This window comes from Anomalospiza imberbis, chromosome 28 (assembly GCF_031753505.1).
Source record: "Anomalospiza imberbis isolate Cuckoo-Finch-1a 21T00152 chromosome 28, ASM3175350v1, whole genome shotgun sequence".
Taxonomy (NCBI): domain Eukaryota; kingdom Metazoa; phylum Chordata; class Aves; order Passeriformes; family Viduidae; genus Anomalospiza; species Anomalospiza imberbis.
Genome location: NC_089708.1, coordinates 3036509 through 3062556, shown reverse-complemented (window position 1 = coordinate 3062556; position 26048 = coordinate 3036509). Strand labels below are relative to the sequence as shown.

The following is a 26048-nucleotide window of genomic DNA, read 5'->3' as shown; positions in this document are numbered from 1 at the left end:
TGCCAGCTCATTTTTAAGGTCACAGCTTGTTCCAAAACCAGAAACAAAACGGAGACAAAAAAAAAAAAAAAAAAAGAAAAGATAATTTAAGAATCACTTAATCAGTGCTGAAATCTTCAAAGAAGAAATTAAATAGCTTTGTGGGCTCTGTAGTGGCTCCCTGAATCTGAGTGAAATTCAGGCCTAATCCTAATGTTTCTCTTTATTTAACACACTCTCAGCAAGGCATAGGGCAAAGCCAAGCTCAGGGTTACACTGGTTTCTCAGCTAAGAGCAGAAAACATTCTGTAGATTATCTTTTAACCTTCTGAGCTGCAGAACCCAAAATGCCCAGGGCTGAGGGCAAACAAGGCTGTTACACCAGCAGAGGAACTTCTTTTTAAAAAATGAGAAAAACTATTTTATACATTACGAATATTCTAATTTTTCCCTTGCTGAACACTGACAGGATTCCAAATACCTGGATACTCTTTCTCCCAGACAATCCAAGCTCTCACCTCCCCTCTGAGAGCAGTGGGATTTGAACACCTGTGGACACACATGCTCCAGCCTTAATCATCCAGACTCTTAATTACCCTTCCCATTCCTGGTTTGGCTCTCCTGTCATTATACTCAGGCTTACAAGGTGCATCTGCTCCTGCTTCCCAGTGTTCCAGCCGCCATCCCCCACCAGCCAGGGCTGCTTTCCTGCCTGCCCCACTCAGCTCAGGGTCCTTCCCTCCTCCTCGGGCAGATTAATCGGCTCAGGATTAAAGGCAGACAATGAGCTTTAGTGAGACAACAGCACTGGGTGATCCATGTGGCTCTTCTGCACCAAAGCTGGCACCCAGCCATGCTGGAATATTCTGCATCTCACGGGCCAAACTGGTGAGATGCTGGTGGGGAGATAATTGGGTGTGAAATGAAAGGGGAAGGCAAAAACTTAGGGGAATGGATTAAATGCTCCAAGGATAGGGAAAATAAAGCAGTGTTGTTTTAACATAACCATGGAAAAATCTACACAGGTTAGAAGTGCTAGCATCACCCATTATTACCACATTCTTACCATGTATTAACATAAAACCTGTACTAAAATCAGGTCCCAGCACAATCCCCCCCACACACAAGTAATTTCGAAGTTGAGATCATTCCTACTGCTTTTTTTACACAATTCACAGAATCATGGAATATCCTGAGCTGGAAGGGACCCACACAGATCAAGTCCAACAACTGATTCCAGAAAGGACAGCCTAAAAGCTGAACCAGAGTTAAGGCTGGCCTGAAACATCTCCTTGTCTTCATCCAGCTGCTCCCAGACTTTAAAACCACTTCCACAGCCCACTGAAAATGGTGCCAATCTCAGCTTTAAACGGTGGCTTTAGGAAATGCTGCATCACATCTTGGCTCCCTCTTCCCAGCTCGGGGGCTTTCTGCTCCTGAAGAGCTTTCCTGGAGCAGGGTGGCACCTGCACCCTGAGCAAGAAGGGAGATGGGCAAGAGGGATCCAGCACAGAAGGCTGGGGAATACTCAACAGCCTGCAGGATATTCTGAGACCAGAGGCAGAAAAATCCCGTATGATCTCGTTCTGGCACTTGGAATCTCTCTCAAATTTAAAAAAAAAAAAAAAATTGCAGATGAAGAGCAATGCCTTTATATTTTTGACCCCTTGCTAAACTCCAGAGAAATCATCGCTCCAGAGGGAGAGCTGGATCCAGCTCTTTGCCTTGCCTTGAAAACAAAACTCTGCTTTTGGGATGGATGTGCTCATGGGTGGGGATTAATGGGTTTTATAGCTTCCTGGCATTGTGGCATGTGCATTTTTTTTTTCTTTTTTGCATCCTGCCTCAGCTGAGCAAGCCTTGGCTTGCAAACAGCCCACTCCTGGAGCTTCTATTAATAGCCCATGCTTCCAGCTTTCCACTGGAAAGGATTTTTTTCAACTGGTTTCATTAAGTGTCATCCAAAACATGCCTGAAAATTTCCTGGGGCTTCAGCTCATGAATGCCACTACCAGGAAGGAGAAAAAGTGTTTGAAATGGACAATATAAACATGAATTAGGGTCAGATGTTACCAAAATTGTGTATGTAATAAAAAACATGTATTCAGGGTGCCAGTTGCTATTACAGACTGCAGTTTTACACATTATTTCCTGCTCCTACCAGCACTAAATGTGCCTATTGTTTAAGAGGAGTTTATAAGGTGAAAATCCTTAATATTTAAGCTTAACTGTTAGCAGGCAGATCTCCCCAACCGAAAACTTTAAATAGCAGTTTGGTCACTATAAACACATCTGCCTTTTTAATACTGCTTAATCCCCACAGCAACTGCATGTGATGAAATCTGGTGAATTTATTGAGTTGTACATTCTGTCACAAGGCATTTTATTGAGAGACTGTAATTAAATTCAGCCCTGGTAATTGCACAGGTCCCTACTTAGAAGTCTGGAGTTGTCAGGCTGTGGCTGCAGGAATATTCTCCTGGCACTGATGTGAAGTGGGAGTAATTCTGTGAAAGCAAGAGGAATAAAATCAATCTCTGTGAACTGAACGTCAGGCCCTTGACTGACCCATAGATTATTCCATAATCACAGACCTTATTTCATCCAGAGGCTTCCAGTTCTCAGCTGGCAAAATATCACAATTCCTTCTACCTTTATGCATCATGACCCTTTTATGTGTCAAGGAATTGAGCTACCAAAACCTGCCTCATCTAGTAACAAAGCTGTTTTCAGCAGCAAAAATTCTGATTTAAGTATTAAACCCCAATTTCCAGCTCAGCAGCCCTGCACCCATCCCGAGACCACAGCCCTTCTCTGAGCTCAAAAATCCCAAATCAAGAGATCCAGAAGAGCCTCACACCTCATTTTTTCTGATTCCATCCCAATTCTTCCTCTAAACCACACTGCGGGTCATGGGTTTGATCTGGGAAAAGGAAGGACAGCGACAAAATCGCTTTGAAGGAAACGGCTCCATGGACCTGACACACCACAGCCAAAGAGAAATCAAATAAAGAATTTTCTTCACGTCCTGGCTCCAGCCACCAGATCTTTAGCTCTGTGTATTTGTGGGGATTTATTCCCAAAGTATTTTATTCTTGTTCCCTCCCCGCTGCCCCCTTCCCTCAAGAAAAGATACTGGAATAAAGAGATTATTCTGAAGAGTTACAGCCCTGCACAGAACAGCATTTATGGTGCTAATACAACTACCTAAGGACTGTTCTCCTGTACATGCCTGCCAAACTGATAGTAAAGGCAGCCTAAATGACACCACACGCTGTTTTCTGTCAGATCAGATCCAGTTTATAAGACGTGATGCAGAGAAATCAGACGCTGGACCAGGCTCAGAAGAATCAGACACATCCGTGCTCCACTGATTCTTTTTTCAGAATGCAACATTCCCTTATTCCCTCACTGATGTCATACAGATATTTCACTTGCCCTTTTGGCTGATTACATCCAAAATGCAATTAACAATTTGAGGCTGCCTGGACACAAACATAAAGAATTCACACAATAATTAATAACCCTCCCCAGCAGGTGCCATGGCAGCATATTAAGGTCAGATCAAAAAAAAAAAAAAAAAAAAAAAGGCTGCATCTCTTCCCAGTACAGGTTTATTGTGCATTTATTGTATCTCAGGAGGTCACCATGGCAGAGAGGGAGGGGAACCAACCTCAAAAGAGACATGTAAGTAAGTGGTTCCAAGATTTATTCTTTCTTTTAGGCATTACTCCACACTTGAAGGCAATGAAAAGAGCACACAGGACTTCAAAGGCTTCAAAATGAATTGGTCTGTAAACCTTGAGGGACTGAGATGGAAAGAAAACCTCGGTTTGTAGCTATGACTTTCAAGTCAAGACAAAACACGAGGATTAATAACACATCCAAGGGGCAAGAGCTGATCAGACACAGGAGGACAAAAGATCACGTGCCATGAGCCAGCTCTGTCCCTCTCAGGTCACTGGAGATGTGTCCTGTCCCTTAGGCTTTTTCCACTCACTGGGAACATGGAACAGCTCTGGACTGGCATTCTTAGCAGCAAGTTTTGGATTCCCACCTTCATTTCATGGCCTGGGGCTGTCTCAGGGTGCTGGAGATGAAGAGGAACACGACTGCAGGAGGCCAGTTTTTACAATGGAAATTTGTGGTGGTTCTGAGAGGGCTTTGTGTGTTTGGGATTAGAAAAGTTGGTTCCACCCCCCCCCAAAAATATAAACTAAATGTGAAGAGCTCTGATTCTATAAAAGCACTTTTTATTAATACATCTTGTGAGAGAAATGGAGAAAAGAAAAACCCTGTATTTGTCAAATAAACATCTCCCCTGCCTGGATGAGGACCAGACACTTCCTCTCCTCACGACTGTGACAAGGTCACATCATGCTCCAAGGAGGAAGTTGTCACCCATCACCACCAAACCACGGCCACTTCTGCTACAATATCGGCAGTCCCCATCCTGTTCCCACTCAAACCGCTGACAACTCTCACACACAACTTCAGGCAAGGAAGCGAGGGCTGAATCAGACCTAAACGTTCCTGTGTTTATGGAGAAAACCCGGTGGGAGGTGCAGCAGAACCTGGTTTCCACCAAAGGACGAGGATCAAGCAGCACATCCAGCCCTCACACAGCCATTTCCTGCCCACACCTGCCCATCTGCAGGTGTTCCCTCCACTCTGTGGCACTGATATTGCCTGCAAATTAGCTCTTGTGCTTCCTGAAATCATTAACCTGTGGGAGGTCCTAACTTCCCCAGCGGCTGAACTTCCTCCTCCAGCCCTGAGCCAGCCCAGCCTGGCCTCAGAAGCTGTCTGGTGTCTTCCTAGACCTGTGAAGGATCCAAGGTTTGGGGCACAAAGCATCACTCCTGGGCAGCACTTGAGCTGCCCACCCATCCTGCAGCAAACTGGTTCGGGAAACTCCTACACACAAGATCTTACTTTTGTTTTTTCCATGCACCAAGTCTTTAGGGACAACTGCTGCTTTCTACACCTCCTCGGCTTAATTCCCTGTCTCAAACCTGGCATTAGAAGGAAATTCTTTACTATAAGGGTGGGGAGGCCCTGGCACAGCTTGCCCAGGTTGCCCCATCCCTGTCCAAGGCCAGGCTGGACAGGGGTCAGAGCAATCTGGGATAGTGGGAGGTGTCTCTGCCCATGGCAGGAGGTGGGAATGGATGGACTTTAAAATCCCTTCCAACTGAAATCATTCTGGGATTCCGTGAACAGCCGGAATTGCCCCTGGATCTGGGCAGGATGGCTCAGTGGGAGTTGCTCCATCCAGCTGCCACCTTCCCCTCTATGACTGAGTGTTTGCACTGCAGGAGGACTGACTGGTTCAGAGTCCTCAACTCTGGTCCTGGTTCCACGGCCTAATTCTACTTCTAAGAACACACTGCACACCTACATTTTTCCCAGCTGCACTACAAAGGCTTTCCAAAACTTTTTCCATTCACAGTGGAAAGAGTCTCTGCCCATCAGGCTGAAAAGTCCTTTGTAGCCCATCAGTAGCCAAACTCTTCTCTTGGGACACTGATACTAATCCTCAGAAATCTTATCTGAAGTAAAGAAAAGCCTGGTGGAAAGTATCATTAACTGACAGCCACTCTGGAATGAGATTTTTTTGAAGCAATATTGGGATATTTGAATAGACAATCCTGTGACACAGCCCTGGATGCTGAACCGGCCCTGCCCGGCTTTTCAAGAAGTCTGGAATCTTGCCAGGCCCATGAAGAACCCCAATTTGGAGGCACAAACCACTCAGGGTTTTGTTGTTTGAGAGCTTCTCCCCTTCCCTCCACCAGCTCAGGGCTGTGCAATAATTTGGGAGGGTTCTCCAGGAACTCCTTCCCCAGCTCCTGCTGCTTGGAAGCTGTGCCAGGGAATTTCATTCATATGTAAAACACTACCATTGAGTCCCCCAGATTCCAAAAATATCCATGCTGCACATATGTAGCTGCTTCTAGGGACAAAAGCAACGTGGTGGAAACACACTCGGACAAGTGGCCAAAAGAGAAGCTTCCAAAAGCTGAGCCCTTTTTGGTGGGCTCTGGAAACCAACCAAAGCCTCTCCCAGTTAATATTTGCAAGTGAAATCTACAAGTTCCTTCTTTTACCTACAATAGGAAGCCAAAAAGCACTTTCCTCTGGATCTGCAGATGCCAAGTGGGAGGGACAGGGATTATCCCCTTACTTCCAAGTGTTGCCCACACCAGCTTCTCAGGTAGCTCTTCGTAAAAATAATCACTTTTTACTCATGATATGAGGCTCTAGGTGAGCTTAATTAATTTGAATTGAAACCACAACCCCTCAGCAACAAAGCCACCTCCCATAATAGATAGCCAGCAACCGGCACGGAGAAATGGAATAACATTCCCACTGTCACAGACAGGGTCCCAACACCAACTGCGGGGTACTAAGGGAAGAAAAGAGTTCTCCCAGAAGCCATAACTTGTAAATGTCCATCCCTGCATTCCTTGCAAATGCACAGGGCTTCCATGGGAGTGAGGGCTGTGAAAAGATGCAGGCACAGCCCCAAGCTGCTAACAACTGGCAGTTCCTGAGTGTGATTTAAGTGTGCCAGACAGGAGGAGCTCATTTGTATTCCTCAAACGATTCTCCCTCTCACCAGAAAGATTTTTTAAAAATCCAGTTTCTAAGAAACAGATGGGATCTACGAACTCTAAAGGCACCGGGGCTGAAGGAAAGAGGGAAAAAAGGCTCTGCTGATCAAAGACAGCAAATCCCACTCCACAGGCAGCACTCCAAATCCATCCCAAGTGGGGAATCCTGCAGCTGGTTACAGCCTTTGCTTCTTTCAGGCTCCACTTGCTGCCCTCCCATGGCACACAGAGCTAGTTTCTAACGTGGAGAGCTGAAAGGCCCTGCCTGACCAGGGCATTTTCTGCTGAGTCAAGCTCACAGGAAGGCAAAAGCAGCCAAGGCATTGAACACTTGGTGGGGAGGCAAAAATTCCCTGCCCAGGAAAAGAGGCCAAGAAAAGAGCTTGTTCCTACTGCCTCCTTGAAGACCTTGTCAAAACTTGAAGGTGATTAAGACACTTTATCTAGCAAGGTTTGACACACATGCTCTGAAAACCTGTCCCAAGCAGCTAATGATGTTATATGAAGCGAGGTGGATAGTTTCATTTTATTTTTTAAGATTTTTTTTTTTTTTCCATCCACGGCAGACCTGGAGGAGCCAACTTTTGCACCTGCCCCCATGAAAACATCAAGTCCATTGATGTAAGTGGCTGGGTGAGAAACAATACATCAGAGAGATCCACTGGCTCTTTAACTTCCGTGTCATCTCTAAGGCCTGGAACTTGGGGATGAGAATGCTGGACAAAGAAAGCAAGAATTTGGGGATTTTTGGGACTTTTCACAAGGGCATGTAGTCGTAGGACACGGGGGGGGTGGCCTTAAGCAGAAGGAGGGCAGGTTTAAATGATGTATTAGGAAGAAATACTTTATTATAAGGGTGGTGAGGCCCTGGCTTAGGTTCCCCATCCCTGGAAGTGTTTAAGGACAGGCTCGACAGGGCTTGGAACAACCTGCGTAGTGGAAGGTACCCTGCCCATGGCAGAGGGTGGAACAAGATGATCTTTAGGGTCCCTTCCAACCCAAACCATTCTGTGATTCTGTAAGAAAAGCACTTCAAAGCAGCTCTTCAAGCAAAAGAACTCTTCCCCACGCAGTGGGAAAGCAGCACCGTTGGTCCCCAGCATTAAATGGAATAAAAGGCATTAAGTGCTATTGCATCAACAGACAACACAGGTTAATTTCTCCTGAAATAAATCCCTCTTTTTGCATGCATGGAAAAATCTAGGTCAGTCACATCTGCACTGTCAGAACTGCTGCCACTCCAGCACTTGTGTGCTCAGAACTAAACCCAGCTCCAGCATGCATGGAATTGATTCCAACCCCTCCTTCCTGCTCAGGGAGGGGCTGGAGCAGAATGGGTCAAAGCAAACGGAGAAAGGGACTCCTCACCTGCTCTTTAAAAAAATCAGTGCTACCAAGAGGCAGAAGGATGGGAGAGGAGCAAGGAGCGGGGTCTCCAGCAGGGAAGGAAAAGATGGGAAAATAGGGAAAAATCTCCTGACTGACTCAGAAACAAGCCAGGCTAGACTGCAGAGCTTTCACAGGACTCCAGCCCAACAGCGGGCAAGTGATTTCACCTTTCAGCACTGAGGGGGGGTGATGGCCCAGCTGAGTATGTGACAGCCAGCGTTAAACACCGCACCACACCACAGGTCTCCTGCATCACCCTACACAGCCACGCAGTTCCTGAGCCCCTGTGTGCTCCCCGCAGGAGCCTGTTCCTCACAGCACAGAGAGGTGGCAAACAATAGCTACAGCCCAAAGGGTCAAAAAATGCCCCCTCAGCACACACAGAAACACACAACACATCTGAGGTCTGCACAGCTGTTTCCTCCTGTGCTCTCTGGCAAGGGACATCAAGGACTTGGCAGATCCCCATGAGCCCCCGCTGGAATCCCCACCAGAACAATGGGGGATCCCATCCAGCACTGCTGGGATGCTGGGAGCGGAGCAAGCCCCGGACAGAGGCTGCACAGCCCACTGCAGGCAGAGCCTAATGGACTTAGAGGGGTTTAAAAGCTCAGGAAGAGGAGCTCACACCAGGGAACTGCCCAGCTCTGCTTACAGCCCCACTTTCTCATTACAGATTTTAAGCCTGCCCTGAATGAAAGGTACAAACACAGCAGCAGGAAGCTGGAAGCTGGTGAAGCAAAGAGATTTAGGGTGAATCAGGGCCAAGGCTGGTTTTGGGGCTGTAAAAAGGACCAAGGGGAGCTGGAGAGAGGAGGGACAGGGCAGGAGGGACTCTGCACCTCTGTGTGGCAATGCCATTATTCCAGTCAGAGAGAGCAAGGACTCCCACTCATAGAAATTCCCACTAATGTGTGGACATTTTCACTATGTTTCTAGAGAATTAAACATTTCTTTGGGGCAGAAGAACTGCTGCCAGAAAGAGAAACGACTTCCAGAGCCGAGGCAGCCCGTCTGCAGGGCTGGTCCCAGGGCACAGTTCCTCTTTCATCTCTGGGTGCAAAGAGAAACAGACTGGGGCTGGTGCCTGTGGAACAATGCAGTGCTGTGTACACACAGCCAGGGACCTGGGGAGACACTGCAGCTCTGTGGTCGCTGCTCTTGGATGCAAAACACTTGGTTTTATAATTCCAGCTTGGCCACAAGTCCCCGCCTGACCACTGCTGTCACTTCCTTCTGTCTCTGCTTCCCTCCTCTTCCTCTCGCCATTTAAACTCTAGACCAGCACAAGACTAACCCTGATAATAGAAAATAAATGCACCCAGTCAGGTAGAATAGGATTTAATCTCCACTGGTGGGTTTAAATACCACCCCACACCCTCATTCTGTCTAAACCACACTTTAAGCTGAGACTATCACAGAGTCTGATCTCCTTTGGGGCATTCTCTGTCACACTTAGATCAAAACCCAAGAGGTGAGGAATCATTCCTGACTAGAAACATCTCCTTCCAGCAAGGTGGTGATCTTCAGAAAGACCTGGGAGACCTGGTGTCACCTCACTTTGAGTTTGATTGTGGCTGGGCAGCTCAAACCCTGCTCAAACCCCTGCCAAGCTGCCCACAGGAGCTCTTTAATAGCAGGGTCAGGAATTAGGGAGCCGACAGCAGCCCATGTGAGGCTCCCCTTCATTTCCTGAACTTCCCAAGATACACAGGCTCCCCTCCCCAGCCTTCCCTCCCCATGTCATTAGGATAACTGCTACTCGAGTTCAAAAGGCTGCTGGCTTCCAAGCCACCAGGCCAGAAAAAGCTATCATTTCTCTCACTGTAATTTCTCTCTATGATTATAACAGTGGTTGACTGAGTCAAGAGAGGCAATGTCAGCAAGAGATTTCACCCAGGGACAGCAGATACCAGAGAAGAAGCAGAGTCTGGGAGGAGGGGCCCAAATGTGTGTGGGAGCTGGCCTGGATGGATGGAGTTCTCACTGGGACATTAACCAGGCTCAGGGATCAGAGAGCCAGTAAATATACAGAGCTTAACTTTCTCATCCCTTCTGCAGGGCTGGGAGCAGACAGAGGCAATCCTGCCCCTGCTCAAATCAGGGGGAGTATTTCCACTGATTTTGATGGGGATTTCACCCATCACAGTTAAGCAGCAACCAAACCATCAACAGGTTCCGAGAGGCCACCCTGTTCCTAGCAGGGATTCTTCCTCCTCTCCCAGCTCCAGGGACTGGGTTATTTCCTGGGGTGTTAACCAAGCTCAGGTTCTGAAAACAGGGGCTCAAAAATAGGTGTGTCTTGTGCAGAGCCAGGCATTGGGCTTTGGTGATCATCCCTTTAAACTCAGGATGGTTTGTGAGTCTATGAAAAATGCCATTTTTTAGCTCACCAAAACTTTAGCCTCTTGGAGAGGGAAACTTCAGGCAGAGTCCTTTTCCAAAACTCTGGAAGGACTGTTCTCTTTCCATGGAATACAGGGAAGTTTAGGGAAGCAACCAGAACAGGTTGGGGCATATTTAATACTCCTCTCTCCATCAAAATTCTCTGCAGAGCATTCTGGAATTCTCCTTTCAACTTAATGCCCAAACACTGCATTCTGACATTTCAAAAGGGCGACAATCCAAGTTTTTTTCCCAGAGCAATGTCATCCTAAAACCCAGAGGGAGGGTTTTTCAGCTAACATACCCACACCAATATTTTTCTAAGGTGGGGGCCAAGAAAAGGACTGTGCAAATTGTCACTGCAGAAAAACAAAGATATCACAATACGTCATTTCAGGCAAAACCAACTCTGTTTGTTCCTCCCTTAGCAAAGTCAGCTGGAACTTTGCCTTTGGCACTGCAGAGGGGAGAGACAGAAGGATCATAGCTGGAATTCCTGCTCAGATGGCCTCAGGGGAGCCAGCAGAAAAAGCAATCAGCCCTAACTCCTGAGCTGAGCAACCTAGGGAGGGGTCAGCAAAGCAAGGGGCAGAGAGACAAAAGGGCAGATTTGGATCCTCACCCCCAGCCCCTTTCCCCTGATCGGCTGGGAAGCCCTGGATCGGAGCTAGATCTGCTTCCCACCAGGATAAATTTCCCCCGGTGCCACAAAAAAACCACACAATTGTTGCATTTGACACCAGGATCCATCTGATTCCCCCTCCCTGATGCTGCAGGGATGAATTTAGAGAGGAACAAGCAAATGAGGACAGGGCTTGGAAACAACAGGTTACATTCCTGTGCATTCCTTGGATGTGTCTGCCATGAGACTCAAAGGAGCAACATTGAATTTGATCTGACCTGAAAATGAGGTTCACCAAAGCAGATCCTCCAGGTGGATTCCTGGCAATGCAGATTGATGCCAAAACTCAACAAAGTCAGAATTTCACCCACAATTTTTGTAGACCAACCTTCAGTGGAAGTCTCTCCAAGGTTCTTGGTTCAATTTCACTGAAAACTGCATGCAAAACAAGTATTTCCCTAAAATGATTGTAAACTGCCTTAAAGTGCCCTCCAGCACAAAAATGTGAAATAAATTGAAGCATGAAGCTGAGGAAGCTGTTTGTGTGCCCAAAGTGAGGGTTTTGCATAAAGCAGAGAAACAGATGGAGTAAAGGTATTTGTCAATAAATCACACAAGGTTTGCTTAAAGCACTAATGAGAAATTGGGTGGTTTTTTTCCACAAATCTCACATCCAAAAAGAAGTGTTTTTTCCTAAAAAAGACTGAAGAACAGAGACACAGCTGGATACAAGTCCATGGGAGGAGCAGATTTCCTTTGCAAAATCCCAGCATTTCAAACATACAATGAGATAAGAGTGTCATTTTCAGGCTGCAATTTGTGATATCGCAAATCCAGCTCACTAAATATTGTCCTGTTAGTGATAAGAGAAAAAATATTGCCATCCACCACAACTCCCACCTGCTCTGGTGAAGCCCAAGGGCCACCCACCAAGAGAGTGTTCACCAGAGCTTCACTGTGGAAGAACTTTTCCAAGTGCTGTAATTTTGCTCAGAGAAACAGCTGAGCTGACACAGGGCAGAGGCTCTGAAGCTTTGAAGTCTACTCTGGATCATTCATCCTGCTTTCCACTGCTCCAGTTGCTGATTCCCACCCATCAGAAATGTCTCTCCATCATCCTATTTAGTCCAATTAGTCCTTGCTGCAGTCTCAGGAAGATTTTTTTTGTTGTTGTTGTTCAGAGATGATTTTGTATTTTGGTGTCTTAATCTGAGATACTCAAGATGGTCAAGTTTAATCCCTAGCCTCCTCAATGGCTTGCCCATGGTCATAATCCAAATTATGTTCACTTTCATAGCTGTAAAAGGAGAAATTGTAAAATGGGGTATTCTCCTTCCACCTCCCTAACTCAGAAAAATGATACATTATCATTAGTGAGGTGTTCAGGTACTACAGCCATAAAGGCAATAAATATTTACACAGATAAAGGATTTCTGAAGCAGGAAGCTATGCAGAGGTAAAATTAGGCAACCAAAGTAAAGGGCTACTCCAAAAAAAATTTGCCAAACCAATTTCTACTTTCAAAAAGTGCCACTGAGGGGAACAGTGCCGCTGAAAGGTCACATGCAGATGACAGAGAATGTTATTTTGATCTAATTCAACTTAACAAGGAAGAACAAAATGATAATTCAAGTGTGAACCAGGTACTCTAACAAAGGAACAACCAACGAAACAAAGTCAATGAACTGAGACTGAACATAAAAAACCATTTCAGTGCTATTGATTTAAGTTGACAGCAAAGATTTGAAGGAGAACTGGGTATTAGTGTGCACAAAGGAACCATCCACAGCCGCATCCCCTGTGTGGGTGAGGTTATCTTCACACACAAACCTCACACTCCGAAGTGATAATGTTATGAAAAATAATTTCCCCGAGTTATTTTATTTGTTTGAAGCATCAGACTAAGACCTGCTTCCAGCCTCCTGTCAGTCAGTTCAAGTCCACCCACCAGGCCAGGGATCAAGGACTGCTCACAATCCTGCTCTGGGAGATGAGGATGTTCCAGCCCATGCAGAGCTTGGCTTGAACTGAGCAGAGTTAAGCTGGTTCCTGGCTGTGCCTAAGATCTCTTTATACCCATGGGCTGGACAATAGACACCAATACATGTTCTGAATCAGCTTCTTTTATTCCTCTGTACCTGAACTCCCATCCTGTGGAATGCCAGCACCTGAGAGTACACGAAAGACTTGAGATGCTCAGATTTTGGATCACTTCACACCCTTATCCCTCATTCCCACATGCAGCAACAGAGCCTGGGACACCATGGTAGATTTTTACACCTGATCAGCTGCCCTGCAACAAACAGAGGGGTTTGGATTTTTCCTCTGGCTCAAAGTTACAAGGTTATGACTTGCTTGTGGAGTTTTAAGATCCTGTGGCCATCATAAGCAGGGACAGATAGCCTGGAAGTCATTCCTGAGGCATTTTAGAGGCAGAAGGGAACACCCCAAGTATCTAATCCTGCTGCCAGCACAACAGTCGGTCTGTCCTTTTTATTTTGAGGTATTTTCACTTCACAATTCCTCTCTGTCTCCAGAGGAGGAGATGAGCCCAAGCGGAGCTACACTAACAAAAATCCTGGTGGCTAAAGCAGATCCTGAAATGAGTGGCCCAGTTTTCAAAGACACACTGAACACTGGCATCAGGCTTCTGGGTGTGAGAAGCACAATAGATCTCTCCACAGACAAGGGACCAAGGCACAGGAATGTGGGGGATCTGCTCCTCACTCTGGAGCCAGAGGTCACAGAGACACTGGTTCCAGCAGGAGCAGACCCAAAAACCTGCTGAAGTCACACCACCAGCAAGGGAAGACAAGTGAAATGAGTGACAACTGCAAGATGGGGAAATCCTGGAGTCCTGCTTTTCCGCCCTTATTCCCACAAGCCTTTCCCAGCAACCTGGCCAGACATCACCCACTGGTCTAGAACAAGGTGACTCCTGCAGCTCCTGCTCGTATCTGGGAAAGAGAAAAGCCCAGCTTTGCTGGAAGAGGAAAGCAGGCACTTACTGATCATGGTGGTGCCTCCAGCCAATGCAGCCTTGGTCCCTTGGAAGAAATCATCAGCAGATGTCATCCCCTGCTCTGGCATCTGGAACCGGGTGTGGACGTCGATCCCTCCAGGAATCACCATCCTGCCGTGGGCCTCGATAGTTTTCACTCCCCCTGGCACGATCAAGTTCTCCCCTATTTGCCTGGGGAAAGAGGTTTTGAGAAGCAGGTCAGGCACACCCAGGTAAGCAGCCTGTAAACAAACACCCCTGTGCTACTTAGCCTAGCTGCAGTTGTCTTTTTCCATATGAAGCAGGGCACAGGACCAGCACACACAGGGCTGAGGGTGTTTTAGTCTTCCTGGGGAAGCAGTTGCCTAACGGTGAGTTAAGTGTGCAATTCCTTCAGGACTTTGGGACAACATTAAAGGAAGGAAAAGAAGGAGCCCCTCTGGAAGGGGCTGTGCTGGTGATGGATAATCACTGCAGGCAACATAGCTTTCCTGGGGCTGGACTTTTTAAAGCAGCAGCTCAACACTTGACTCCAGCTCTCTAACAGCAGTTTTGATGTTACCATTGGTTTGGGAACACTGAAAGAATTTTTGCTTCTTTATTTTCTACCTTCCTCTCATATGTAAGTATTACAGAGTCCCTACACAAACATAAATTCAAGCAGAAATTGGTCACCAGATTCCTGGTGAGACCCTCAGAGATCTCTCCAGTCCAACTCTTCACAGACCTATTTTTAGCAGTGCAGTAGTGGATGCAATTAATTAGCTGTCTCTGGCTGGCTCCTTTAACTTTTAACCTTGATTGAAAAAGCACATGTGCTGACTGTTTAGCCAGAACAGGAAAATTCCTTGTTTGTAACCTCTGGCTTGTCTGTTTTTTCCTAGGAGTAATTTTCCAAAGAAATCTGTTACACATTTAATATGCCAGGAACACATGTTCCAGGCCTGAAAACACAGAAAGAGGTCTGAACCTCTTCCACTACAGGGTCCTTTTTTACTTGAAGGGGGGTTGGACTGATCTCTGCATCACAGACCCAGACAAGTCAGCACTGTAAGAGACTTCCAGAGGTCACCTAAGTCCAGCCTCCAAGCCTAAAAGAGAATTGTGTTAGGACGCTGAACTCTGAATTCAAAATATCTGAAGTCATAACTCAGTGAAACTTTACAGCACAGATAACTTCAAACACATGTGTCATCTCAGCATGGGGCTGCTCTCATGGCTAAAATTAAGCACATGTAAGTACCTCCTCGGAGCCAGCAGGGTTTGGGCCCAGTTGTTTATTTATTCAATACCCTGCTTTTAAAGCTCCTTCATTAAACACCCGGATAGACGTGGAAATATCCATTTTTCACTACAATTGAATAGATCTCTTCGAGATAAAGCTATTCCAGCCATTCTGCAGTGCATTTCTGTACATACCCAGTCCCACGATGAGGCTTCACTTACTTTATCAACCCATCCTCCATGTAAATGTCTGCATAGAAGGACTGGTCGTCATTAACTATTTTACCACCTTTGATCAAAAGACGATCGCTCTACAACAAAAGAAGCACAGCACAAGCCACAATTATTCAATGGGAGAGCTGACAGTCTGCAGTGTCACTCCAGAGATGAAAGAGGAGGGAAGGCAACAACCTCTACATTATTCACCAGCACACATCAAAACACGAGTCAACTGCTGCACTTTCAACTGGAAAGATAAAATGCTTTATTTCATCTGCAAGGCCTTTCATCACTGATGAGCCAAAAAAAAAAAAAAAAAAAAAAGAAAAAAACCAAAATCAGAATGAGGAAAGAGCTAGGCTCCAGTGATCTTATCTGCTCTGGCAGCTTCACTCCTACCTGAAGCCTGCCACCACCACCTGCAGCAGCAGCACTAAATAACACTTGGAGGGATGTGTTAGAACCACATCCCTTCTTTCTTTCTGCCTTGGTCATACGCAAAATTTCCTATATGCATCCACACAGTGGAGTCACTGTTTGGCTCAACGTGAGTCAACTGCTGTCAGGGAAATGGCCCAAAAGTCTGTTGCCAGGGGTTACACAACACAAACAAACTCCTTTGGTCCACTTCGGTGATGTTTTGATGCAGTGGATCCAGAGCACCACTGCAGAACCAGATGGAATAGATGCACGTATTTAGCAAATTAGGGTTAAGGGAAGGATATACAAAACAGTTATTAAAATTTCCTCAAATTAGAAGACACTTTGGCAGGAACAGGAAGGCAATTATAAAAAGGCAGCTATCAGGCAGCGCGATTTTATCCCAGCCCAGGTTACAGCTTGCTTCTGCAAGATTTTAGGTCGAAAACAAATGTTGGCTTTCTTTTCTTTTTTTTTTTCTTCCTTGCAGTAGTCATAAACAAGAGTCAAACTCACTGCAGAGCTCCTGATGGGGAGGAGAGTTAAAAGTGTCTGGCTGCTACATCCCCCTGGTTCCTTCATTCCCCACATCACAGATGCATTTTTACAGCAGATGAATATTTAAAGCAAAGCACATACATGCTGCGAATCTTTGGTTTAAACCCCACCTTTGGCCCTCAGATCTGTGCTTGCACTTACTCTGATTCTTTTCTCCCTTCTCACAGAAACACCTCTGAAAGAGAACAAAGCAATACCAGCGCAGCCAAAGGCGGGGGAAATCAAAAGCTACGCTTTTAACTCAGAGGTGCCACGGACTTATAGAAAATATATGTAATAATTTATAGAAAAATACATATAGAACAGTGACGGTGGTGCTCAGGGCCCTGATTTTGAAGTGCCAACTCCATTGGTTGAACAGAAGGAACCATCACAATCGGGCATTTTCCCAAATTCCTCATAATAAAGCCGAAGCGTTGGAGCACCCAATTCTCAACTGACACGGCTCTTTTAACACCAAAAGGGCTCCATGAATTGCATCAGATACTGATTTATACCATTATATCCATCTTTTGTATCACTGCTTAACATCTAGGAGATGTTAAGTCCATCTCCCTCCTTTTCTGCTTCTCCTTCCTCCTCCTGCTGCAATGGAGAGTTCCCCTGGAAAATGCTACTGATTTCAAATACAAAGAAACCCTCAAAATTTAAATTTAGGAGTTGCTGCAAATGCCAATAAACCTGAGCGAATAAATGTGGGGTGTGAAAAACCCACTTGTCTTTCAATACCAGCCTCTCCAGCAAACTGTCCTACATGTTTACCATTTCCAGAAATACTGCAGTGTTGATGCCCACCTCCACTGCAGGCTCCTCGTGCCATTAAAATGGGAAAGCCTGGCCATGGATGCCACCAACAGCCCAAATCCTCACACACTGGGCATTAATTAGGGAAGAAGAAGGGAAAAAATATATGTAAAATGGCCACAAAAACGCAGCCTGGAGCATTTTAATGATGCTTCTGGCAGTAACCAGGGCTGCTGCTGTGCTCTTGACAAGGCTCTGAGATCAGGACGAATCCTCCTGCTCATCTCCACCACCTTGGAGACAAAAGCACACACAGCTCACATCCCTGCGAGGGCCTGCCACCAAATCTGTGTCTATTCAGCAGCAAAATCAGGGCAGCCACACATCCATTATCCTCCTTTTTCCAGCGTTAGCCTCGGTTGATAATCCCAGGTTTGCACAACAGCAAACAGAAGCAGAATCTGATTTTTCCTACTCCTTTGCAGGAGGATTGGGTGCACAGAACATAAATCAGAGCGTTCAGCCAGAAGAAAAAATGCGTCATGCTACTCCTGGCCCATGACAGGGATTCAGCAGGAACCTCCACCGCCCTTTTAAACAGAGGCAGCTTTTTAAACTCTTTACCATTGGACTCTTGGAGGGAAACTGACTCCCTTTTCCAGAGAAAAAATAATTTAAAAAAAAGAAGGATGCTCCATTTATCAATAACCATTTTGCACATCCTCTCCCTTCCTTAAACACTGCAATTGTACAATCCAGCGACTCCTGCCCAAACCCGACACGCCAAAGCCCCGTTTCGGAGCTCCTTTTCCTGCCCCCGAGGATGAGGAAGGAGGACGGGGAAGGGTGTGTCCGTGGAGAAGGTGAGGAACCGCTGCCAAGGACGAAAAACTCCTGGGTCCAAAAAAATAAGCGGCTCCAGCAGCCCGTTAGTTGAGGATATCTTACGTAACCAAAAGTTGGTACCCTTGGATCTGCAATACCTGCCCTACATCGGCTCCCACAACAAGGAGACCGAGGGAAGGGTTTATATAACGGCTCCTTCCCTGCTCCCCCAGGACCGCACCGAAACCTGCGCCTTGCCAGAAGCTTCCCGGCGAAGAAAAGGCTACCCTGGAAAATCCCCAGCGCCAGCCCGGCGGGGACTGGGGTCTCGAGCTGATGCCCTCGCCCGGCGCCGCCCTTCGCCGGGCTGGGGCGGGCGGGGATGGAGCCCCCGGGGGAGGCACCGATCCCCTCCGGGGCACACTCCGAGGGCTGGGAGAGCCCCTCCGGGCACAGCTCGAGGGCTGGGACCCCTCCCCGGGCACAACCCGAGGGCTGGGACCCCTCCCCGGGCACAACCCGAGGGCGCCCGAGCGGGGGTCCCCGATGTTCTCCCGGGGCCGGCGCTGCGCTGCCGCGGGGCGATGCCGCTGAATCCGCCCCCGGCCGGGGCTCAGCTCCGCCGACCCCGGCCCCCCCGGCGCTGCAGCACAGGAAGCGCCGCATTATCCCTGATCCCATTATCCTGCCCCAGCCCCGCATCGCTCCGGCACACAAAGGGCTCCATCTCCGCGCACCCCTCCCCCTTCCCCGCCGCTATCCCCCTGCGCTCCACTCACCGTGATCCGCGGAATATTTTTCTTCCCCTGATAAGACATCTTGGGAAATCAACCCCCGATGTATTTAGTCAATAATGTTATATATATATATATTTTTTAAAAAAGAGAAGCGCGGCGGCTGCTGCACCGCTATTGTCTCCCGCGCAGCAACTGCTCCGCGATCTCCCCTTCACCAGTGTGCAGATCAAGGAAAAAAAAAAAAAAACCAAAAAAAAAACCAGAACAAAAATAAATCCCCCGAAGCCAAATCACTGCGATCCAGGGAAGGGGAGCGCGGGAGGGGGGGGGGGGGAAAGCGGCGCGCCGCGAGAGGCGATCGGCTCTCCGCAATGGCAGGAACGGGAGAAGCAGCCAACCCTGCGCGCCTCCCTTTCTTCCCTGTGCCCGGAGCCCGGCCCAGCCCAGCCCCGGCAAAGCCCGGCCCAGCCCCGGCAAAGCCCGGCCCAGCCCGGCCCAGCCCGGCCCAGCCAAGCCCGGCCCAGCCCCCAGCAGCGCGGCGGGAGGCGCGCATGCGGCCCCCGCCCCTCCCGGGCCCCGCCCGCCCGGCGCGCCGCGCCATTGGCTGAGCGCCCGCCGGGATGCAAATCAACGGCGGGCTCCAGCCAATGGGAGAGCGGGGGGGGGCGCGCGGAATGTAAATGAGCGGCGAGAGGCGCTGCGCGCTCCCGGGCGCGGGGCGCGGGAGCGGCGGCGCGGGGCGGGAAGGCGTCGGGACGTGTCGGGAAATCAGCTCGGGATGCACGAGCCGGCATCCATCGGGATACGCCCGGCACCGCCCGGCCGGCCCCCCGCTCCCACCGAAACGCTTCCATGGGGCCCCGGGTTAGTAAGCCGCAGCGCTGGGCGGGGCTCTGCGAAATGAGCCCTTCGGGAGATGCGAACACGGCGTTTTATTCCCCGCCGGGGCTGCGCGGTGCAGGAACGACCCCACCATTCCCAGGTGTGCGGACACGCCCATGCATCCCCCACTGAGGCTGTACCGCGTCCCGGGAGGAGCGGGAGCATCCCCCATTGCCGGCGCTGCGGACAGCCCTCCATCCGAGCCCCCGCACGAAAAGAGCGGAGGATGCCCGCTGGGGAACTCGCTGCTTTCGAGCTCCTTTGTCCTACCCCCACCCTTCCTGGCGCTCCCAGTTAGCAAATTGGCGGACGGGGGGGGGAAGGGAATGAAGATTTGAAGCCGCTCCCGACGCTTTGTTTTCCCAGTCTGCCTTCTCCCACACCTCGTCCAGAAAATCCAGCCCAGATGCAACCCCCCCCAGACACCTGTGGTCACTAACCTGAAACCTTAGTGCCAGGGAAATGTGGGCTCAGAGCTACGCACCCGGGCGTGGGGGTCCTCTCCATGGTCCCTCGGGCCATTCCTTACTACTCCAGTGCTGCCAACTCCGTGTTCCATGTTGCAGTCACACTTGGAGTCAAATTTCTCAGTCCCTGAACTCCATAAGCTGGTACTTCAAGGAAAGAAATGCATTAAATGGCATAAATATCTCCTCATTGTTTACAGTGCACTTGTCTCAGTGCAGGGAAAGGTGGTGGGATCCGTGGCCAAACAGGTTCCTCGGACATCAGCTGTGCTGGGGTAAGGTACAACACAATTTTTTGAGAACTCGATGCCACAAATTCACTTCTGCTTGAAGATTATAGCTAATAATTAATGATCAAAGACTTACCTTCCCTCACTCACGATGAATTTCACATCACACAAACGGCATCTTTGCCTGACATGAAATTGTGATCTCTACATATCCAAACACACCATGCACAGCCAGTAAGAAATGAAACCTTTGGTCTAGGAGAGCAATAAATCATTATAAAGACAACATCTATTCAAACAGACTTCTACCACGACCTTTTATGTTCATTTATTCACAGGAAGCTCTAAGGAATATAGGGAAGTAGTTTTTGTTGGGTATAGGTAGGATATCACACAACATTTAAGGAGCTGATGTGTCAATCAGTTAATATCCAATTAGCAACAAATGAAAAAGTGGCTTATTATGGCAGTGACAAAATGATTAATTTGTCAGCCTGTAGGGTTTATTTTGATTTAATGATTAGACTAGATAACCCTGAATGAGTTATCCTGAGCCTCTGATGTGGGCTTGAAGAAGATTTGAAACCTTAGCATATTTTTGCTGAGAACATGGCACCAAGTGTCTATATCAGGTCTCTAAATTTAGACAGTGCAACTGTTCCCTTTTTTTCTCTTTGATGCTTGTTTTCCTCCTCAGTTTAATGTCTGAATGGTTCCATGCTTTTTATTTGCAGGTAGGAGAGTAGCAGAGAGGAATCACACACTGCTCAAGGTTGGGAGCTGGCACCAACACCAACACACCTAGAGCCCATCTCAGCTGCCCAAACACACCTATTTCAGTTTTTCTTTTCTTATTTCAAAAAGGCTTCCTACTGAACATGGGCTTAATTCAGAGCAGCAGTTCTTGAGCACTGAGTATTCCGTAATCATATATTCCATAACTTGGATCCAGCAGTGACTAGGGTCAGAAAGCAATAACCAATCTTCACGTGACACTTAGCCTTGTCTTTCTCATCACCTTGTTGCAAGAACCTAAGTAATACAGAATGAAGTAAATTCAGAGATTAAAGGGCTGGAAAACCACAGTTGTTGAAAATGCAACATCTACACAGCACCAAATTTTTAAGAATTCCATGATTTAGGACCAGAATTGAGCTCCCAAGCATGTCTCTTAGCTCCATTACAGCACACCGATATGCCCCAATTTTCTTTGCTTTTAACAATGAGCTAAAACGTTGTCAAAATACATAATTTTTAAATTACTGTAGTTGCAAACTGGTTTATTTAGCCTTGCTAAAAAAAAGGTGAGGAATGGAAATTGCCTATTGTATAATCTCAGAGGAGAGGAGAGGAGAGGAGAGGAGAGGAGCTAATGGACAATGTTGGGATGAGAACAAGTGGGGAACAACTTGGAATTACTTAAGTGCATCTTTTTGGTTGGTTCTGATAGAACTTGGAGCAATCTGGTCCAGTGGAAGATGTCCCTGCCCATGGCAGGGGGTTGGAATTGGATGAGCTTTAAGGTTCTTTCCAACCCAGACCATTCCATGATTCTCTGAGTAATTCATCTGGTAAATCTCTAGTTTCTGCATAAATTCCCCCATAAGTCAAATGAAGAAAAGTAACTATTCATGAAATGTCAGGGGCAGGAGTTGGGTCCTTTGTTTAAAGACGAGAATTGAACTTCCTTGTTAAATCCTGGCTGGGCTGGGTGCAGCCCTGCTGCCCTACAGCAGTGCTAGGATATTTTGAGAAGTAATGGGATTTCTGGATAATGCTGATGCACTTGGTCTTCCACATGTCTCTTCATGCACACAGGGGGCTGAACAGGATAAAATTAAAGGTGTCACATCAATGAGCACTGTCTAATTAATGCTAATAAAGGGAAAGACAAGAGTGTCCCTGACCCATCCTCAGGCTTCAGGTATTTGGGGGAGTATTGGCCCGGGTTACCATCAGCCCTTCCTGCCCAGCTGCTGCAGCACTTCTTGTGAGGCTCTTGGCTGCAAAAAACTTACTTCATGTTACAGGAACATATATGTGTCTAAATTTATATCCTGCAAATGTCTACAGGGAGAATGGCACAGGAATATGAGAGTCCCTGTGCAGTGATAATCTATGCTAAAATCATCAAAATAAATCCATGCTGAAATAAATCAGCGCAGGCATCAGAGGAAATCAATTTACATCAGCTCTGAATCTTAACTTACAGATTCTGTGAATTACCATAAAGCACTTGGAAAAGAAACTCATTCCCACTGTGGAGTTACTGGATGGTTGGGAAAAGAACTATTAAAAAGAGCTTCTTCCTCTGTGGAATTTTATTGTAATGGCAACAAAGCCCACATGATTTCTTCAACACTCAGATTTCTTCTACTGAATACTTACAGGTGTGTCCACAATGGCATTTTGCCATGAAATTAAAAAACCTGCAAGTGGAAATATCCATTTTAAAACATAATGAAAAGAGGGATCAGAGATGGATTTAAATAAATTAGGCCAAAAGAGCTTCCAGGAGTTCACCCATCAGGCCCTAATTTTCTGCCATGATCCTGCCAATGCCAATTGTTGCATCCGCTCCAACTCTCAATGTTTTTAAAGGAGTTTTCCATGGATCCACGAACATCCTGCATCCTAGGAAGAGTAGGGAGGATTAAATCCAGGCTGATACATGGTAGGAGGAGTTACATTGGTCCTTCCCAAAAGATTATGTAAGAACTGTCCTTCATTAATCACTCTAAATTAAATTTACTGAGGAGAGTTGTACTTGACAACGGACACCTCTTGTTTTATTATCTTAGAGCAGAAAATTAAAATTAAGTCATAGCGTAGAAATGACCATGGGGGTCAAACATGTTACTGTGAGGAGGTAAAAATCATACAGCTTCTCAGAGAAACAGCCTGATTTTTTTGCATACAGATTATCACTTTCTTTGAGAGTAAGATTCACTTTCTAGCCACACAAACAGGTCAATCAAAATGTACATTCAATCTGCAAATTAAAATTAACCTTACAATTTATTTTCTTTCTTTTAATATCCAGAGAACCCTTCAGGAGGCTCAAAAATAGCATTTTAAGAAGGCTGTTAATGTTGGAGTGTGTTTCTTAGACGAAATGTCCTGAGCACCATGATGTGAATTATCCTCAAACAATCCCAGCAATTAAACAATTCCCCATCACGTACCTGGGAACAAGCCAGGCTCTCTTCAGGGTTCTAGACAGGGGTTGCTCTGTCAGGGGTTGTACAATTCACAGAAAAAATGTGCTATTCTCTCCAAACTGCTCACAGCCACATGCTGCCCTGACCTGCACCATGCAGAATTTCTGGAACAAAGGCATGGGACATTCAGGCCTCGCTGTCACTGCCTCTCCCTTTCATCCCCTCGCACCCCCAGGCCCATGGGAAGCATGGGTAGGTGCTAAGAAATGGCTGTTTTCATTGATTTATACCGCTTTTTATCATTATAATCCCTTCTCCTTCCCCAAAAACTTAGAGGGCAAAGCATCAGGCTCTCAGCCACTGCTGTCCCTGCTTGTGCCAGCCAGCTTTGCCTTCCTCTGAGGTGGAGGATGATCATGACTCAGGGAAAAAATGGAATTTCGACCTGTATTCTCCCACCATAAGAGTCATTCCTGCTCTTTGGGAGGGGATCACAGGACAGGACATTGATAATCACACAGAAGTGCAGAGAGGTTTGGGTTTTGTTGGTTTTCTGCTCCCAAATGCTGTTGTTTTATAAGCTAAGAGAGTTCATGAGAACACATGCCCCCAACCCCACCTGAACTTTGTTGACAACGTCATTTTCCAACTTTACAACAACATCCCCGGAGATACACCCAGATTTGATGTGCCACAAGACAGACGTGTGATACTGGGAGTCAGACACGGCCCTGCAGGTAAAAAGCCTTAGGCAGACCCTAAATGACTGCTCAGCACCTACTAAAACCAGATGGGGCCCGTTCAGTGGCGTCCAGGGAGGTGGCATAAGGGTGGCACACCAAACTGCCACTCCCATGTGCCAGTAATCCCTTGGGATGCAGCCTAGCCGAGCTCCTAGCCGAGCAGGGAGATCTGGCTCCAAGTGTTTAAATTTTCCCATAAAATCTTTAGCCCAAATAATCCACTGGTCCTATAATCAAAACCCCTTGCTCATTCCTGCATGGAAGTGTGGTATTAGTAAATTCTGCATGTGGAACCACTCCAGAAGACACCCATTGGACGTATGGAACAGCAGCTGTGCAGAATGATGGCTTTGAGAAGAAGTTAAGAGGACTTTGGCATTTTTACTCCTCACTGTTGTTTTTTGGGTTTTTTTCCCCACAAACCATCCTGACCCATTGGAAGAGCGTGCAAGTCATCCTCCCTTATGATTATTTTGCAAGCAATGATTGTCGAAACAAGGCTAGAAAAATTGCAGGCATTGTAACAAATTAAACTCAGGACTGCATTTCCAGCTGTCTGGAACAGCTCCTTTGTTTTAGACAACAGTTCCATTAATGTTCCAGAGTCTGTGATTATTTGAGCTCTCAACAACATCCTGTTATTCATTATTTCTCTCCAGGAATGAACAACCATGATCCTGAGAGCTTTGAGGTTTTAGGAAAAAGTCCAGTCATGTCACAAGCTTCATGACAGTGTTTTGCAAGTGAGTCCTCTCCTATCAATTCTAAACTGAAAACATTTTCCTACTGTCTGTTTATTCATCGTTGTTATTTGTTACAATAGGCTTTGTTGGTTTAGACCAGCAGTTTACACACAGAGCTCTGTGCTTCCCAGAGGGCCAGGAACTGTTTTAAGGGAGGCAAAAAAGGAATGTAAAGGTGCACAGGGGAAACACCTGAACCACTGGAGTAACTACGAGATGGCAAATGAAGGAGAGATCTGGGATCCCAGGTCTTGTACTGGTGTTGTAGGGTCTGAGCAGCTACTCAGGCTCTCTCTGCAAACCAGATTAAAGCCCTTGTGATCTCTCTTGCAATTAAACCTTGCTTTTCTCTATAGATGTTCCCTAAAATACTGTCATTCTCCCAGAAATGCAGGAGGAAGGAATAGCAATTAGAGATATAGGAAATCTGAGAAATACACTAGGAGAAATGACCCAGCTCAAGCAATCAATGGCCAAAGTTTCTCAAACCCCAGATGAATGCCCCTCTCTCAAGACTTGTCATGTAAGGAAAAGGGGAATATTGCCCTGGGATGCCATTCCTGCTCTGGGACCAGGAACCTTCCAGCTTCTGCACTGAGTACAAAGCAGAGCTGATAGGCAACAGAGCTGGGGAAGAGTTTGGGGCACCAGGAGAGTCTGAGGGAGCTGGGAAGGGGCTCAGCCTGGAGAAAAGGAGGCTCAGGGGGGACCTTGTGGCTCTGCACAGCTCCTGACAGGAGAGGACAGCCGGGGGGATTTGGGATCTTATCCCAGGGAACAGGGACAGGAGCAGAGGGAACGGCCTCAGGCTGGGCCAGGGCAGGCTCAGGGTGGGCACCAGGAGGAATTTCCCCATGGAAAGGGTGCTCAGGCCTTGGAACTGCCCGAGGAGGGTTGGAGTGCCCATCCCTGGAGGTGTCCAAGGTACGCCTGGACTCAGTGGCACTCAGAGCTCTGTGCTGGGGACAAGATATGAATTGGACACAGCTTGGACTTGATACTCTTGGAAGGCTTTTCCAACCTGGATTGTCCTGTGGGTAAATCCCACTGCAGAAATTGATCTTCCAGGTGCACAGCAGCTCCTGAGAGCCAGACCAAGGAT

General features: G+C 47.2%; 1 protein-coding gene across 4 annotated transcripts in view; it reads right to left on the bottom strand.

Moving 5' to 3' along the window:
- The window catches only part of DPYSL2 (dihydropyrimidinase like 2), a 52902-nt gene that overhangs the window by 23446 nt on the left and 3408 nt on the right, over positions 1-26048 (bottom strand). For 3 of the 4 annotated variants that reach the window (XM_068174529.1, XM_068174528.1, XM_068174527.1), the window contains 2 exons: positions 15440-15528; positions 14001-14185 (listed from right to left, as the gene is read on the bottom strand). In XM_068174529.1, the coding sequence (XP_068030630.1) occupies positions 14001-14185; positions 15440-15528 (274 nt within the window). Of the gene's footprint in view, positions 1-14000; positions 14186-15439; positions 15529-18762; positions 18972-26048 lie in introns of those variants that run through there. The other variant, XM_068174530.1, reaches the window with a different exon arrangement.